Source organism: Sarcophilus harrisii, chromosome 4 (assembly GCF_902635505.1).
Source record: "Sarcophilus harrisii chromosome 4, mSarHar1.11, whole genome shotgun sequence".
NCBI lineage: Eukaryota > Metazoa > Chordata > Mammalia > Dasyuromorphia > Dasyuridae > Sarcophilus > Sarcophilus harrisii.
In genome coordinates, this window is record NC_045429.1 from 191,406,685 (window position 1) to 191,425,193 (window position 18,509).

General features: G+C 32.9%; 1 protein-coding gene across 2 annotated transcripts in view; it reads right to left on the bottom strand.

Annotated features, from left to right (window-relative positions):
• Nucleotides 1–3,465: 3,465 nt before the first annotated feature.
• CDC40 (cell division cycle 40) overlaps nucleotides 3,466–18,509 on the bottom strand; it is a 59,366-nt gene continuing 44,322 nt past the window's right edge. For both annotated transcript variants that reach the window (XM_031964411.1, XM_003769353.4), the window contains exons 9-15: nucleotides 15,595–15,640; nucleotides 13,592–13,693; nucleotides 12,732–12,847; nucleotides 12,308–12,441; nucleotides 10,940–11,016; nucleotides 9,461–9,605; nucleotides 3,466–7,955 (exon numbers count right to left, since the gene is read on the bottom strand). In XM_031964411.1, the coding sequence (XP_031820271.1) occupies nucleotides 7,778–7,955; nucleotides 9,461–9,605; nucleotides 10,940–11,016; nucleotides 12,308–12,441; nucleotides 12,732–12,847; nucleotides 13,592–13,693; nucleotides 15,595–15,640 (798 nt within the window). In that variant the 3' untranslated portion in view covers nucleotides 3,466–7,777. The remainder of the gene's footprint in view (nucleotides 7,956–9,460; nucleotides 9,606–10,939; nucleotides 11,017–12,307; nucleotides 12,442–12,731; nucleotides 12,848–13,591; nucleotides 13,694–15,594; nucleotides 15,641–18,509) is intronic.

Genomic DNA, 18,509 nt, shown 5'->3' on the forward strand with positions numbered 1-18,509 from the left:
AAAAGTATGCTTCAATCTGTATTCAGACTCTTATCAATTCTTTCTCTGGAGATGTATAGCATTTTTAAAAATCATAAATCTTTTGGAATTGTTTTGGATCATTGTTTTGAACACAAGAGCTAAGTCATTCACAATTGAACATCGTAAAATAATGCTGTTACTATGTACAATGTTCTCTTGGTTCTGTTCTCTCTACATCAATTCACATAAATCTATCCAGGTTTTTCTGAAACCATTCTGCTTATCATTTCTTATGGCACAGTATTCCATTAAAATCAGATGCTACAATTTATTCAGTCATTTCCCCAGATGATGAATGGCCAATTTTTGGCCACCACAAAAAGAGCTACTAAGAATATTTTTATACTCATAGGTCCTTTTTCTTTCTTTTTGGTCAGACAGACCTAATAGTGTTATTTTTTGGTCAAAGAGTATGCACAGTTTTATAGCCCTTTGGACGTAGTTCAAAAATGCTTCCCCAAATGGTTAGATCAGTTCACAACTCCATCAACAATACATTAATGCATTTATTTAATCACTAATGATTTAGAGTATTTTTCCCCCATGACTATATATAGGTAGCTTTGATTTCTTCATCAAAAATCTGCCTGTTTATATGTTCTTTGACTATCAGCTGAGGAATGACTTGTATTCTTATAAATTTGACTTAGTTCTCTATATCTTTAACAAATGAGACCTGATAAAGATCAGAGAAATTTGTGATATTTTCCTCTTTCCTTCTATTCTTTGAATTTTGGCTGCATTGGTTTTGTTTGAGTAAACCCTTTCTGATTTGATGTATTCAAAATTATTCATTTAGCATCTTGTAAATGCTCTTTCTCTTGTTTGGTCATAAATTCATCCTTTCTTCCTTTTTTCATAAACCTGACTGGTGAAGTATTCTATGCTTCTCTAGTTTATTTATATCACTCCTTGACTGTAAAGCATGTACCCATTTTGACCATATCTTAGTGCAGTGTGAGATATTAGTTCTTAATTTATTCTCTTGTTAAATATTTCCTAATTATATATTTTTGCATTTTAATTTTTTCTAATTCTATGTTAAGATAGTTTTCATCATTCATTTTAAAAGATTTTGAGTTCAAAACTTTCCTCCCTCCTATCCCCTCTCCCCAAGATGGTAAGCAATCTAATATAGATTATGCATGTATGATCATGTTAAACATACTTCCACAATAGTCATGTCAAAGAAACAGAAAAGGTAAAGCCACAAAAAGCAACAAAAAATGAAAATAGTATGCTTTTATCTGCACTCAGATCTCTTTCTTTGGATATGGATAGCATTTTTCATCATGAGTATTTCAAAACTGTCTTGGATTATTGTATTGCTGAGAAAAGCTAAATCTGTCAGAGTGGATCACATGATATTACTGTTACTGTGTACCATGTTCTGGTTCTGCTCACTTCACTCAGAATAAGTTTGTATCTTTCCAGATTTTTCTGAAATCTGCCTGCTCATAATTTCTTATAGTACAATAGTATTTCATTATATTTATAAACCACAACTTTTTCACCTATTCCCCAAATGATGGGCATTCCCTCAATTCCCAATTCCTTGCCATCACAGAGGTTTTTTTTTTTTTTTTTTTTTTTTTTTTTTTTTTTTTGTATATGGGTCCTTTTCCCTTTTTAATAATATCTTTGGGCTATAGGACTATATTGTTGGATCAGAGTATGCAGTTTGATTGCCCTCTGGGCAGTTCAAATTGCTCTCTAGAATGGTTGGACCACTTCACTACTCCACCAACAATACATTTAGTGCCCCAATTTCCCCACATCTCCAACATTTATTACTTTTCTGTAACCCTAACCTTTTTCTGTAATACTCAATCTGATATGTGAGGGGTACCTCAAAATTGTTTTTATTGGCTTTTCTCTCTCTAATCAACATTGATTTAGAGCACTTTTCCCATATGACTATAGATAGCTTTAATTTCTTTATCTAAAAACTGCCTGTTCATAATCTTTGACCATTTGTCAGTTGGGGAATGACTTGTGTTCTTAAAATTTTGGTTCAGTTTTCTATATATTTGAAAAATGAGGTCTTTATCAGAAATACTTGCTATATAGTGTCCCATCTTTCTTCTTCCCTTGTAATCTTAGTTGCACTGGTTTTCTTTGTGTAAATTTTTTTTACATATAATCAAAATTATCCACTTAATATCTCATGATGCCCTATCTTTTGTTTGGTTATGAATTCTTCTCTTTTCCAAAGATCTGAAAGGTAAACACTATTCCCTGCTTTTCCAGTTTGTTTATGCTATTGACTTTTATGTCTATTTGACTTGGTATATGGTATAAGATGTTGGTCTACCTAATTTCTGCCATAACGGTTTTCCAGTTTTCCCAGCAGTTTTTGTCAAATAGTGTGTTCTTGTCTTAAAAGCTGGGGTATTTGGGTTTATTAAGCACTAAATTACTGTCAACACTTAATACAGTGTATTGCACAGTTCCACTATTTTACTTCTTAGCCAATATTAGATTGTTCCAATTACTGTTTTACACTCAAATTTGAGGTCAGTAGGCCAGTTTCCTTCACTTTTCCCTCCTCATTACTTCTCTTGACTTTTTTTTTTTTAACCTTTTGTTATAGCAGAATTTATCATTTTTTTTTTCTAGCTCTATAGGATGATTTTAGTAATTTTGTATGGCACTTAATTTAGGCAGAATTGTCATTTTTATTATATTGGCTCAGCCTATCCAGCAATTAATATTTTTCCAGTTGTTTAGATCTGACTTTGGGTGAAGTGTTTTGTGTTTGTATAGTTCTTGCGATTGTATAGGCAAGTAGATTTCCAAGTATTTTATATTGTCTATAGTTGGTTTTAAATGGAATTTCTCTTTCTACTTTTAGCTGTTAGACTTTATTAATAATATATAGAAAGTCTAATGACTTATGGGGGTTTATTTTATATCCTGCAAATTTGCTAAAGTTGTTAATTATTTCAACTAGTTTTTCAGTTGATTCTCTTAAGATATTCTAAATATACCATCATGCAAGATTTATAGTTTTGGGGCAGCTAGATGGAGTAGTGGATAAAGCACTGTGTTTTTTAATATGGGTGTTACATTTTACCAAAAGCTTTTCCTACATTTGAGATAATCATGATTTGTTTCTTTTGTTATAGACATGGTCAATTATGCTGATAGTCTAATTTTGAACCAGGCATGCATGCATTCCTAGTATAAATCCCACCTGTCATAGTGCCTTAATTATATTTTAGTCTTGTTTAGGCTGCATGTTTGATATCTCTGCTCTATTTCATGAAAAGTCCATCTTGTAAGATTATCTTCAGTTCTGTTGGACATAATTATACTTGACTATAAATCTTTATTTTTACCTTGTGCAATATACTTCTCTATTCCTTCAGAGTGGTGAATGTTAACTTTTAAATGACCGTTAACTGCATTTCTTTCCTACTTGAATTATTTCTAGTTGCTTGCTTTTTTTTTTTTTTTTTAACTTTGATGTAGAAACCCTGAGTTTTGGTTTTATTTCTGGAAGTTTTCATTTTAGGGGTTTCTTTCAGGCAACCAATGGATTCTAATTGTAACTTATTCTCTGGTCCTAAGAAATATGAGAAGTTTTAAGATTTCTTAAAAGATAGCACAATGTATCTTAAGTTTCTTCTTTGTTTTCTAAATCAATTGTTTGTTTTGAATTTTTTTCTTTTTTAGTCTTTTGACTTTATTTTCATATCCCTTACTGTTTCACTGATTGACTGGTTTCAATTTAGTCCATTCTAGTTCTCAGGAAGTTTGTTCCTTGGGCAAAGTTCTATATATCTTGTGCCAACTTCTAAATTTCTTTCCAATTGTTTCTTCCATAGCTCTTATTTTCTATTCCTCCTAGGGAAGCTAGCATTCTCATTTAATTGATTAAAAAAAAAATTAAGCTCTTGGCTTCATCTATTTCAGAAACTATAGTTGAATTTGTGCTCAAGCTATGGTTTGTTTGTTTTTTGAAGTTTTGCTTGTAGATGTTTTGGAATCATTTTCATCTTTTTTGTGTCTTGAGAATCCCTGATCAAATGAAGTGAAATTTATAAAGTTCTTAGCACAGTATGTGGCCCATAGTGTTTATTAATAATTCTTCCCTTCTCCCACCCCCTTCATCACAATAGCCTTTTTGGGTGTTTTTTTTTTTCCATTCTTAGTCATCTAGACTACTTCTTGCTTTTTAACTTGATATTAAGGCCAGACTCTGCATACTTATGTAGGGAAGGTCTGAACTGGTCCTATTGCTGTTATCTTTGGATATTACATGTTGTATTATTCTAAGATCTCGGAGACAGCTCAAACCATCCTACAAGAATCCAACACTCCCAAAGTGGTATGATCCAGGGCAAAGTCTAATCATTGTCTACGTGGTCTTAGCTTTTCAAGTTCCTGACCTAGGTGTGGGTCTACCCAACAGTAGATGCTTCTGCATTCAATCACTAGCAGCCTTCTAGTTCTGGCTTCGAGGCACAGAGGTAGATTCCCTTTTGGTCTGGGCTTCCTGCCTTGGTCTTATTATTCTTCTGCAGGTTTCAAATTGAGGTAGAAGTTGGAATTGAGAATTAATTCTGTCCCTCAGGTCAATTACATTTCTGGTGTTTGCTTCTGATTCTGTTCCTCTCAGTCTAGGGCTTGTAGCTCTTCCCTACTCCTGAACACTCTTATCAGGGGACAGGTTCTCACTTAGTCCACTCTGGATCTGTAATCCAGAATGAAGTAGTGAACAAAGCTGTCAGCACCTGCTCTTTCATTCTCTGGTGCCCTGGTACACAGTCTCTCCCTGAGTAGCAGAGCGCTCTCCTGGCTAGACCCTATCCCCAAGATCTACAGACTTATTTCCCTTTGCAGACCTGGGCTGGAAAAATGATTTAAGTGTAACTTTTTCTTGGATTTTCCCTTTGGGATTTAGTCCGGTGCATATTCTAGTTTTGTTTAAAGAAGAGGTCACTATATTGCTTCCTGCTACTCTACCATTTTGGCTCTGTTTTGCAGTTAAGATCGATCATTGAAAACTAAGTTTTACTGGCATTCTTGTAAATATTTTGCCTATGATTAATTTTATAGTTTTCTGTTATTTTCACTTTTATCAGTAGCCAGTCAAATGAGTTTTGGAATAATGGGAAGAGAGCAGGCTGATAAGACTCTTTCCCCCAACCAAGAAATACAATTTTGTAATTTTTAGGTATGGAATATATTATATATAAACAATATAGTATGCTAAAAAATCTTTGTATTTGAGGATTGGTTTATAACAATTTTATAGTTAAATGTCCACATAAGATGTCTGAATACTTTGCATATTAGTTGCATCATTTACCTCACAAGACTGCTGAGGGAAAGGCATATTAATCTATTATAATATGCTAAAATTTAAAATAATTTTGGGATCAATGAAAAAAAATTTTTGTAATGTTAAATATTAAATCTTGATATACTAAAGAGGAACTAACTCCTGAGTCTAGGAATTTATTTCCTAGAGGCTAAATTCAAAAATGATCATTCATGACTTCTTTTTCAGTTTTTTCCCAATCTCTAGTAGAATCTTTTAAATTTTAGGGTGTATTTTAGATAGTTCATATTCTTACTTTGGGTAATTTAAGTTTCACCATTCAGAGACTGTTTTTCTTCTTGGCCTACCAATTCTTACAGCAGCACAATTCACTCCATCGTACTTCCCCCACTTTGTATTAAAAGATACAATTTTAAAATTTGAAGGGTGATGAAACTAACCAAAGGGGCTCAAATTTCAGCCTCTCATCTTTTAATTATTATAAAGCAATACTTACTGTTAATAACAGCAGTGTAACATCATTATTTAAAACCTCAAATATATCTGGCACAGTAAGGGAGCTTCCTCAACTTATAAAATGTGATGGTTTGTCACGACCTTCATAGAAATCAATGGGTAAATTTTATTATACCTCCCTCTTCAAGCATCAATTTTTGGCAAAATAAAATATTTAAAATATTGCCCACAGTGTGATTTCACACTGCAGCTGGGATTAAAGTTTAGTCCTGTTCAATTGAAAAGAAAATAAAGATAAATACAACACTATGATAATTTTTCTGTAAAATGATATATTTAAAAATAGGCTCTTTAAAAAGTGAACTTTTATGTACAGTTTAGTCTAGAAACAGTCAAAAAACACTATACAACAACTATCTAGATTTTAGAAAATACAATTTGTTGCACACACAATCCTGATACTGAACAAGATGTAGTTTTAAACCTATGATTAATTCTGTTTCATCACACATCAATAATTCACATTTGTTAATAGCTTACATTCAGACTAAAGTTCAGCTTAAGAACTTGCCTACATACTTCCCATTTGGAAAATTAAGACAACCACCTCTGCCTGGCAGATGTAGTCTATCTGTAGTCCAGATAGTCTATTTCTTTGAGTGAGCAATACACAACAAAGAACCTCTTCTCTTTCTGTTATTCTTTTCTTTTAAGTTTTGCTTTTAGCAACAGGGGACACCAAAACATCTTTCTATGTGTTGTTGGCCCAGAGGTGCCATGTTCTTTAAAAATGAAATTTCTATGAGGACAAAAATCACACATTTGTACAAGTTACGTAATGATAATGTATATGTGTTTAACAAAAAATGGTCTAGGAAGTATATTACCAAGCACTTAATGCTTTCAGGGTTGTCAACACTTAGTTTTCCAATGGTCTTCAGCTCAGCACCCTAGGTAGCCACCCCACCTGATCAGGCAGTCTCCCTAGTCTTTTCCGACATGGTACCTTTTTAATTATATCAGTTTACAACAAAATACTTTTAAAACATGAAAAAGTAGCTTCCTAGAAAATAACAAAAGGAAATGGCTTATCAAAATTAAAGTGCTATTAGCTTGTCCCTTCAAAAGATATGTTTTCAGATGATTTATGTGTTGATCAAGAGTTATGTTCCTGAAAAAATAATTGCATATTTTGTGTATTTCCCAACACAATAATGCAGACCCAATTTGCCCTCTACATGAGTTACTATTTAGAAATAATCTAATTTTGTGATTAAAGGGCATTGATCTGCCTGCATCGGGAAGATGAAGAAGGACTTTGGTCTATTCTTTATTTCTTAACTGTCCATATTAATTAAGGTGTAGCCAAAAGAAAATGATGACTTGCAACTGAAGAGATTAAAAAAAAAAAACCAAAAGAAATAAATAAAGAAAGAGGATGCCATGGAGAAACAACAGAATTCACAAGATGCGACTTATTGGAACTTGGTATGTAGAAAAGCATATCAGAGAAGAAAAGCTGTTTATCCAATAGCTTTTTCTTCCTCTAGATTTATGTACAATGAAACGATCACTGAGGTCTTTATTTCTGCTTTGTTGAAAACCTATGTATTTGTTCCCTTAGAATTAAATGTTCATTTACTACTTCAACTGTTAGGAATCACAAAATCCAATGGGGAAGATCGGTGGATTCCATGAACAGTAAGGAGATAGCAAAAAAACATAAGGATCAAAAAGTTCTCACAATTTATAAATGATAGTAACCCTTAGTAATTGGAAAGAAAGGGATGTCAATAGGCATTGCTTATTTTGGTCACATCTATAAAGACCAGAATGACATCTAGAAAGAACATAAATCAAAATTACAAAATGAATTGTATATTTGTATTGAGTCAGAAGTCTGTGTAAAGAGCACATATCTGTCAAACAGAAATTGTCACCCAACACATTTAATAATCAAATAGTTAAATATGTCATCAAATCAAAAAGACCCTAATGAAAGTTTGAGGATTAATCCCATAATTTAATAAGACCATCCCAGCCACAAGTGATAACTTTAGATGTTTCATGTGGGTGCCACACAGCACCTATGCATACTTTATCATGAGCTTTAAATCGACTGTAGAGTTTTGTAGTCTTCCAGTCCCAAATATTTAATTTTCCATTTCCATCTCCTGATATCACGTAGCTGTGTTAGGGAGGAAAACAAGCTCAAATTATTCAAATGTTTTAACTATGAGATAAGCGGGGAAAATTTTTTCTTCCAACTTTCTCATCTTAACACTAATCTCTCCACCTCCCCCATCCCTAAAACTTATATTACACAAAAATCTACTGAGAATGATAGACTATCAGTTTCTACAGTGCAAATTATTTCAAAGAAAAGTGCATTCCAAGGAAATCAGATTGTAACATAAGCACTGCTCTTAAGGCGCTGCTTTTTTCAGGCTGAATTGTTTTTTCAGAGACTCCAAGGGTAAAGGGAGGGTAAGAAGTATAAATTAACAGGATTGGGCTAAGTCCCAGAGAGCAGAGGAGGGTACCATAAAGGTACTGGTCACCCAGGCCTGTCAGTTATGATCATTATGTGTGCCCTATCCTTTCACCTTTGGGTATAAGGTCCAATAGTTGGACTCAAGTTAGCCAGTGCCTGTATCTTGGTACCTTCCATTTATATTCAAATTTAAGTCAAGAATGAAGACAGAGAATTTTGTGGTCATTTTTAGGAGTGTACCAACCTATAATTTCCTGTGCTGGAAGGCTGAGGTTTTCCCTAGACTTGTAGCAGTTCTATATGGAAATGGGGTAGAATCCTGTACAAACATAACTATACTTCCTTTTCACTAGACTGATCAACTGGCATGGAAAAAGTACTTTGGTTTTGAGGGAACTAGTCCTGACTGTCTGATATGCTTAGGAAAGATACTCCCCTATTCTGAAATGTAAGCTTTCCCATCTAGAAAATGAGGGAACTGAACCAGATAATTTCTAAAATCTCTTTCAATTCTATTGATGATATTCTATTGTAATAGTATCTAGAATGAAAAGTGCCCCAGTCAATACATAACTGGAAAATTATATTCAATTTTGGGACCACATTTAAGAAATAACACCACCATGTCCAAATAAGAGAAAAATAATGATAAGGCAAATAATTATATGTTATGTGAGAATTAATTAAAAGGACTAGAAATAGGGCTTCACCCCTCAAGCAGATCAGCAAGAAGATCTCTCCTCAAGGGCTGAGCAATCTAGCAGCAGGTCAGTCTTATTCAACTGAAAAGAACCAGAAGAATATGCTATGTGGGGTGGGAGGTGGTTCAGAGACTGATTTCAGCTTTTCAGCTCTAAAACATTATTATCAATTAGGAAATGCACCAAAATTCTAATGGCTGCCTTAGAATGAAGTGAATTTTTCCTCTCTATCTTCAAGCAGAGTACAGGTGACCATGTCAGATAAGTTGTAAGGGATGATGCTTGGCTTTGGAGAGAGGTTGGTCTTGGTGACTTAGGAAGTTTCTCTTATCTCTACAATTCTGTCAATCAGTAAGGGATGAGTATTATTTCCATAATTTGTTTCCAGGAATTTTATGTCACGGATTTTAATTAACATGTAGTGTGTATGTATATGCATGAGTATACATCATTTGAACCAGTGTAGGTAGGAGAATAAAGACAAAAATTTATACAAACCTCATATCTGGGGAAAAGTCCACCTGACAAGCATATCCTGCCACCATGTGCCCTTTAAATATTTTTTTCTTATTCAATCTAAATCGGTTCTGTGCTCCAAAAATTAAAATCTGATTGTCCATGGATTGACATGCTAGCCACTTCCCTGAAAAACAAACAATGATATGAGAAAAGTTCGGGAGAAAAAAATACCTCCAAAAAAGTTACATTACATTACAAAAAATTCATTTTTCTCTAATAGTCACTATCAGCATGAAACCAATACACTTCTTGGAGAATCCTGCAGCTATGCTACATATTAGCTCTTAAATCACAAAGTTCTGTTACAAGCCTTTTTTTTTTTCCATATCAAGCGGTTGTTTTTGTTCATCTAGCTCTCTTATTCAATAAACATTTATTAAGTTCCTACTGGTACACACTTATAATAACTACATGTTGCAGAGATCCAGCTCAAGAGCTGAAGCAAGGAGTGCTTCAATGAAGATGGCACCTGAACAAAACTTTGAAATAAAGATTTCAAAAGTATAAGATTTAAAAGCTTTTCTAAATCTGGGGAATGATTGTGTGAAAAAGAAGGTATGTCAAGTTTAAGGAAGAGCAAGTTGACTAAATTGGCTGCAATGTAATATAAATGATAGGGATAAAAGTGGAAAGGCCTATACAATTATGTAGTCATTAAAAAGGATTTACTTGCCTAGGGTCACACAGCCAGGAAGTGTTACATCTGAGGTTGGATTTGAACACTTCCTGGCTGTGTGACCCTGGGCAAGTCACTTAACCCCAATTGCTTCAGGAAAAAAAAAAAACCATAATAGATCATGGCACAATGGATAGAGAAACGGCCTCAGATACAGGAATATCTGGGACAAAGTCCCTCCTCCAACATACCGTGTGATTCAGGGAGAGGTGTGTGATTCAATCTTTCAGTCTCTGACATCTCAGGCAAATTTTCTAAGGCATAAAATAGCTGCTACTCTATACTGTTAGAATCCCCTTTCTAGCAGTTCTCAGAGATAGATGTAAAGGTGTGCAAAGATATGTTACAAAATGATTCATAAATGAGCAACTTATATTTTCTACTTTTGTCCCAGAAAGTATTTTTGTTTAATCCCTAAAGCTTTCAGATGGAAAATTAGGTTAAGACAAAGCTGGTTTATCAAATTACTGAATTGCCAAAAGGAATTGTCAGTGGAAGAGCTAAAAAAAAAAAAAAAAAAGTTCTAATTTTGTAAATCCTTAAGAGACTTAGCAGATACTAGCTACAAATCACTTTTTTAAAAAATTCTCTAAATACATGAAATAACATGGTGAATGACTCGAGTACTGAACCAATTAAGTCATATATAACATGACAAAAGTTTACAAATATACATAACACTGATAATGCAAAAGTGAATAAAAAAGCCTTTCTTTATTATTGGCAAAAGTTCACTATGCTCTAAGTCTTCCTTCCAAAACACAAATTTTGCACCAACTCACCATTTGGAGATAAAGTCACTGCAGGCATTGAATGCATACTGGGTTCTGCTATATATTTAAAATCTACAGGAATGTCCCTGAAAACCAAGAAACACAGAAGGTGAGAAACTGAAGACATTTCTTCAAAAGAATGTCTAAATTCTGTTTCCTGCTGAGAAAACTATAAAATATAAGAGGTTAAGAGACTAAGAAATAATGAAATAGTGTTGGAATTCAAAAATACTGAAAATCTTCCTCATGAAGCTTTTTAAAAAAGAAAATCATATTGTTTCTAATAGTTTTATTGATCACTATAACAAAATTAACATTGTATTAGTGACATGTACAGAACTGAACAGATTGGAAAACACTTTTTATTTGAAAAATAACATTTTTCAATTTTTCATTTCAATTGTCAATCAAATCTGTGTTTTGATTTTATTTAGAATTAACATCAGCCAAAATAGCTTTTAAAAGTAGTCAACCTCTTTAGGAAATCCCTTTGCACTTGGCCAGATTGTTCTTCTATAACATAACACAGTCCTTTACTACACCTTTAATTCTGGTTAGTGAGAGTTAGCAGAACTTGTATTCTGTTGGTACTGGCCCATAAGAATCTAAGATTCACTGCTGCATTATAAAAACATGACAACAACTAGTATCTTAAGCAGTTTCAAAAATAAGAATTGTACAGTTTGAAGATGTCTCTCTTGAATCAGAGACAAATCAAAGGCTGGGTGAATATCTGTCACTTAAGTTGGGGGAGAGGAAAAGATTTGATCATCTCTAAGACCCATCCAATTCTGAGATCCTTTGAAAAGATTGCTATGTTTTCTCATAGAATTTTAAAGATTGTAATTAAAAAAACAAAACAAAATCCTTCTATTTGAAAAGAATGGGCAGCTTTAGAGGAAAATAATTCATAGCATTTCATAAAATTATCAATAGACTAAATCAATTTAGGAATGATAATTCGTAATTTAAGAGCTATATAATATTCTTAGTTTATGGGGAAAAAAACACCACAAAACCCACCATTTGTATTAGTTAAAGATACAAGGGGATCTGGCCAAAGATTACATTTGTACTTTGGGTCATAAATATGTAAGGCAAGATTCAATGAAAACCTATGCAAAACTGGGGAAAACAAATAAACTTTGGAGTTGCATGTTCTTATATAGGGAAGGTAAAGAGGGTAGAATACAATTATTACATATGATAATATTAATATCATTTCCTTTAATCAGGCAATAATATAATTAAAAGCCTTATGTGGTACACTTTAATGTCAGTATTAATTTGGGTTGTATATTTTATGATGATTCATCTTTGCGTTCCCATTTCCCTTTAGCTTGTTTGCACTTCACTAGCGCAACTAGGAAAACTCACCATTCCCAAACGCGTAAGCTCTTGTCGTCAGAAGTGCTCACAAACCGCCTATTCTCATCCACAAACACAATGGTATTGACAGCTCCCAAATGCCTATCATATTCTTGTACAATCTCCCCACTTCTGATGTCCCACTGCAGATTGAAGAGTACAAAGAAGTTATAAATGGAGCACAATTATTATTATTATTATATAAGATAAAATTCATTAACTCTGGGAAGCAGAGGTGAAAAGATGTCTGCCATCAAGTTTTTAAAAGTGTATTGATTTTTTAAAAACAAAACAAAAAAACCTATAACCATTTCCCCCCACCAAATACAGAACTTCTAATCGTGTATTGGGGGCAATTTCTCTGAAAAATCTCAGTTACAAATATAATGTATAGGTCTAAAATATCAAGATTATTTATTTCATAAACACTTACTTGTACAATCTTCTTATCTGACATGCCAGCCACAAAAAGATTTTGTTTATCTTCATCAGGATTGAACTTGACACAATAAGGAACTTTCCGGTTTGTAAATCTTGATATACACTGACCTAAAATCAAAATCCCAAATTACCTGTCAGTTTGACCACCCAAATAAACTTGGAGTTAAGCCTATTGATATAATAAAACTTTCATGAAGGACAGCTTACTTGTTTCCAAATTTTAGACTATACTATTTCTCTTCTCAAATTATAATCAGTTTTCTACTCAGAGAAACTAAGAAGGAATTTCTATGATTTACAGTGAATTAAAAGTGTACACAATTCTCAGAAATAAGAAAAATAACAATTAAGTAGAGATCTTAACAGATATAAAAATTGGAATAATATGAAAAACGAAATCTCACGTTAATATGGTTATGAGCCACACATCATTATAATGCAAATGCGACTTAAGAAGAAGGGTAGAGAGACATCATTAGGATAATATATAATACAATTCAAGCTATTGCAACAGAAAGAATATTGAGAAGATTTCATATTCACTAATCTCTCAATATGTCTGCTTCATTTATGAAGCGCAATAAAATGAATATAAAATCACTTTTATTCCCTACATTCCTTCTTCTCTCTCCAAATTAACAGTGCAATTTTTTGAAAGACCCATTTTACAAATTAAAATTTTAACTCTTCAAGAGTTGTCAGGAGGAAGGAAAAATAAAGGAATATTTACATATTCCTGTAAGCTTAAGTCTTTAAGAGAATCCTTTAAACTGAAAAATGTGTTTCATTTATAAACTTTAACATGTAAAAGAACTATGGATTAATTAGGCTAAATTGCTTTGAAAATCTTACCTGTCTCAGTGTCCCATAGCTTGAGATACCTGTCATATGCTGCACTGAGGAACTGAGTTCCTACACCATTAAAACAGATATCTCTAACAGCTTTACTGTGACCTGATAAATAAAAAAATTGGTGATGAGGAGGCAAACGTTAGTTTTCTCTTAGAATATAAACTCAAGGGGGCAGCTGGTGGCACTGTGGATAGAGCACCAGCCCTGAAGTCAGGAGGACCTGAGTTTAAATCTGACTTCAGACACTTCACACTTCTTAGCTGTGTGACCCTGGGCAAGTCACTTAACCCCAAGTGCCTCAAGCAAAAAAAGAAAAAAATATATATAATTACAAATAAATTATATATGACATAATTATGAATAATTATAAGTATATAACATAAATAATTATATATAATTATAAACTCCAAGAGAGAAATTAGATATTCTAATACACTAGGATTGATAATTAATTAAATTAAAAGAAGTACTGTCTCATTTCTTAGTACTCAGTATAAAATATCCAGTAGTTAAAAGGTATGTTCTGAGTTATGAATCTCCTTTTGGTTATGAGTTTACATCCCAACTCCATCCCCCCCCAAAAAAGAGAGAGAGAGAGAGAGAGAGAGAGAGAGAGAGAGAGAGAGAGAGAAAGAAGAAATGTTAAGTGGTTATGTCAAAGCAGACATGTGACTTGGTTTGGTGAAAAGAAACCAGGATGAACACTCAGATGTAGGGAACAACTACATGCCTATCATCTTCCTGAAACCCCAAATAAAAAAGTTCTACTGGCACAGGAAGTCTGTAAAGAGGTGAGATTTTATCTCTCTCTTAAGTAGCTGAAGCCCACATTGCTCCCTTTTTCTTGTATTCCCAGGGCTAGATTCATATTCTCTCACTTTTCCCTCATTATACTTCCTGTGGGTACATAAGCACCAGCAAACTCTATGAGATGGGCTAGTGAAAAGAGGCTCACAGAGGAGTGGAGAAGCTGGCTATATATATATCACAAATGATACTGACAGGTGTCTTAAAAAACTCCAACAATCTATAAAGTTTATACTATATCATTAATGTAGAAAAATGTTGAACCTGATCACTGAAAGACTTTACATCTTTTCAAAAAGTAAACAGTTTAGTCAATTATCCTATTTATCTATAGAGTTCTATATGTAATATTGTACTATTACTAGCATGGCATTTTCAGAATGAACTCACCCAAAATAGGACATTATCTAGATATGAGGACGCATAATCAGAATCAATATATCTATGGCTGATGACTGATTCAAAGCTACAAGTGCTTTTGGTAATAGTGTAATAAGCTTTTCACAAATATCCATGTTTGTGATTATCAGTATCATCTCAGTACCAACTGAAAACAAGCAAAATGCCCAATAAGGCTTTCACTTGGTAAATCAACTTGGTTATTTCTTCATTCTTTCTAGGAATGAAGTATATATGAAGCCTCTTTCTAGGGGCTTCTATACTTATTTCTAGAGACATTCATTCAATTGCAAATTCCACGGACATGAAACATCCTACTCTGATTAATCTTCCCCAAAGAGATTTCCCCTCTTCCCCACAAATACTCAACAACTCAAATCAAGCATTTTTGCTAGGCTGAAAAAATCAATAGTTCTATTATCCTTGAGTGGTTTACTCCCCATTTATGAACAAGTGAATATAGCCATGAAAGCTTTCTCCTGCTGTGAAGGATATACATAAATCATCTGGCAGTCAACTGACACCTAATCACTACCAGCTATCTAACTTTACCATAAACATTAGTGAATGCACAAATGGGATAGATATTCTAGAACAAGCCTCACTAACAATAGCAGAATGGTTTAATAGTGAAATCACATTATCAGGAATGCTATTTTTGGATACAAAATACATTATTCTACACATAAATATGTGTATTTATTTGTGTGGATGTGCATGCATTCACAAATATACACACATGAATATACATACATATATAACACATAGTATAATCTATACAAAGAAAGAAGTATTACCAACAAATGTTCTTAAACAGCGCCGATCTCCATAAACTTCCCAAAGCTGTGGGGGGAAAAACATGGAAATATTAAACTGCACTCATAAGTTCAGTAAAATGACAAGTTTTATTAAAATCTTGGTACCCGAATTAAATAAAGCACGTGGGTATGCTACTGGTTTTGAAATTTAACTATTTTGGGTTATAACAGCCAAAAAAACCACATGGAAATTCTGTCCCCACTTCCAAATCTGGTATCCAGTAGAAATATGTTACGATTATATAATAAACTAAAAATCTAATATGCTTACAATTACTCTGGAATTACCTCACTCTGAACTTTTCTCAGGTTAAAGGGAATATAATGCTAATGTACATAGACCTAAATTCCAGACTTCCTTGTTCATATCAGTTTGAGCTGCTATAGGCAAATGGTCAAATGGTTGTTCTAACTAAAAGAAGCTACTACCTCATGGACCTATCTCCCTCATACATTTCTGTTTACAGCCATGAAAAATATATGAAGGATCAAGTTTAATAAGTAAGTTTAATAAGTAAACATTTTGAACCCCAGACCACGCCAGAGCTGACATTCATCAAACTACAATAACATTTCAGCTATGGATAAAACAAATAAAAATATACATTCTAACGCTTAAAACCACATACTGTATGTCTTTGTATGTAAGTTGACCCTTTCAAGTTAAAAAGGAAAAGTCTTTGAAGCTGCAGTTGATGTAAATGTTGGTTATGCTGGCAAAGTGTTTTTTCATTTCTAATATTTGTCAATGTTGCTATACTAGTAGCTTAATAGTCAGAGATGACTTGCCAGAATACACAAAACAGTAAGGACTATTTATGCTACCTCTTGAGAGACACTGTCAAGAATAGGTGTGGTCTTAATTTTTCTACATTCCTTCCAACATTTGTCACTTTGCTCTTCTATCATTTTAGCCAACCTGGAAGGTGTAAAATAATATGTCTAGCTTGTTTTAATTTGCATTTCTCTATAATCATTTAGAACATTTTTTCATATGATTATAAACTGTTTTGTTGCCCATGTCCTTTGACCTAGCAGCAGTGCTACTTGGTCTATTTTCAAGGATAATTAGGGAAAAAGGAAAAACAACTATATGTTTTAAAATATTTACAGCCACTCTGTAGTAGAAAAGAAGTGGAAATTGCAGGATGTTCATCAACTGGGGAAGGGCTGAACAAGTTGTGGTACATGATCATGACAGAAATCTATTATTCTCTAAGAAATGATAAGCTCAATGATTTTAGAAAAAACATAGAAAGACTTGCTTGAAATAAAGAGTGAAATGAGCAGAACCAAGAAAACACTCTATTCAAAAAGAGAAATATTGTTTTAAAAATGATAGATGAAATAAGGTATTTATTATTATTATTATTATTTTACTATTCTAAGTACCCAAATTAGCTATGAAGGACATATGAACAAAGACGCTATCTGTATCCAGAGGAAGAACTGATAAATAGAAGTATGTATAGAATAATTTTACATAAATACACCTAAATGTCTAATGGTATCCATGTCAAGGATCGGAGAAGGAAGAAAAAAAAGTGATGTGATAATTTGTGAAAAGAATAGCAAGTTGTGCATAGTAGATTTGCAGTTTCATGTGCAATCATCTTTTTTTAAAATTGTACTATGATAGAGAAATGCTTGTTTATACCATAAATTTAAAATAATATTGAAAAGAAAACCAAAAACAATCAGATTAATTAAAAAAAAATAGTTGTAGGTCAAAAAGTCTACCCATGATAAATGAAATTAATGGATGGATTTTTATACAGAGAAATTAGTATCAGTCTATATTTCAGGTCCACTTCAAAATATAGATTAAACCCCAGCTTCTTAAACTGTTTTGCAATCTCATATGGGGCCTCATAACTAAATGTGACAGTTGTGAAATTATGATTTATCATCAGTATATGTTTGATTTGCATACTTATTTACCTGAGGTTACATAAAAATTTCTTGGTTGAAAAGGGGTCATGAGTGGGAAAAGTTTAAGAAGCTCTGGTTTAAATAATTGAAAAGATATGAAAGGAACATTATCTTACTTTATACCTAACAGTGAGATAACAAATCCAACTTGTCATGGAATGTTTTCTTTATCACCAGAGGCAGGTGGAAAATGAATGTTAAATGAATTTCAGACAAAGTTTTCTGAGAAAAAGTAAGCAATAGTTGTAGAAGAAAAAAGTTATGGTTAAATGTTTTTGGTCAGAAAGAGGTGACAGCTAAGATAGTTTGGTAGGGTGTCTCTACTATGTTATCAAGACCCTAGCTTTTTAGAATTAATCATTTTAAAATTCTTTTGAAGAGCAGAAAACATTTTTTATTAGTGTTATTAATAACTTTTTTTGAGGAACTGGATTAACTAATGTGCCAGAGAGGTAACAGAATAAGCCAAATTAAACTTTAAAAAGTAATATGCCCTCCAATCAATATTAAAAGTGCAAAATACCTAATAATAATTTTAATGCAAAAGCACCCAGAAAATCCCAATAACCTAAATGAGAAAATGATGTAGGTGATACAGAACCTAGGAACCAGATAATGCTTAAAAGTAAGGCCTTGTCAATTACTGGAGTTTAAAAACAAAAGAAAACAAAACAACCCAGTTATATACATTAAAAAAAAAAAGATTTAAGAACAAAATAATTCTTTTAAATTAGTTGTTATCATAATCGGTTAGCAGAAATACTATTTTTTGAAATATTAACTAAAATTGATATAATATTTGTGTATTTTTTAAAATTACAAGGAGTCAAGAGAAAGCTTAAACATGGCATTAGACAGAAAAAGGAGCAACACTTCATCTTTTTGTTACATTTCTTTTTGTTAATGTTTGTTAAAGTGAGCAGCAATTGGAGAAATGGCATGTGCCAGAGTCCTGAGTATCA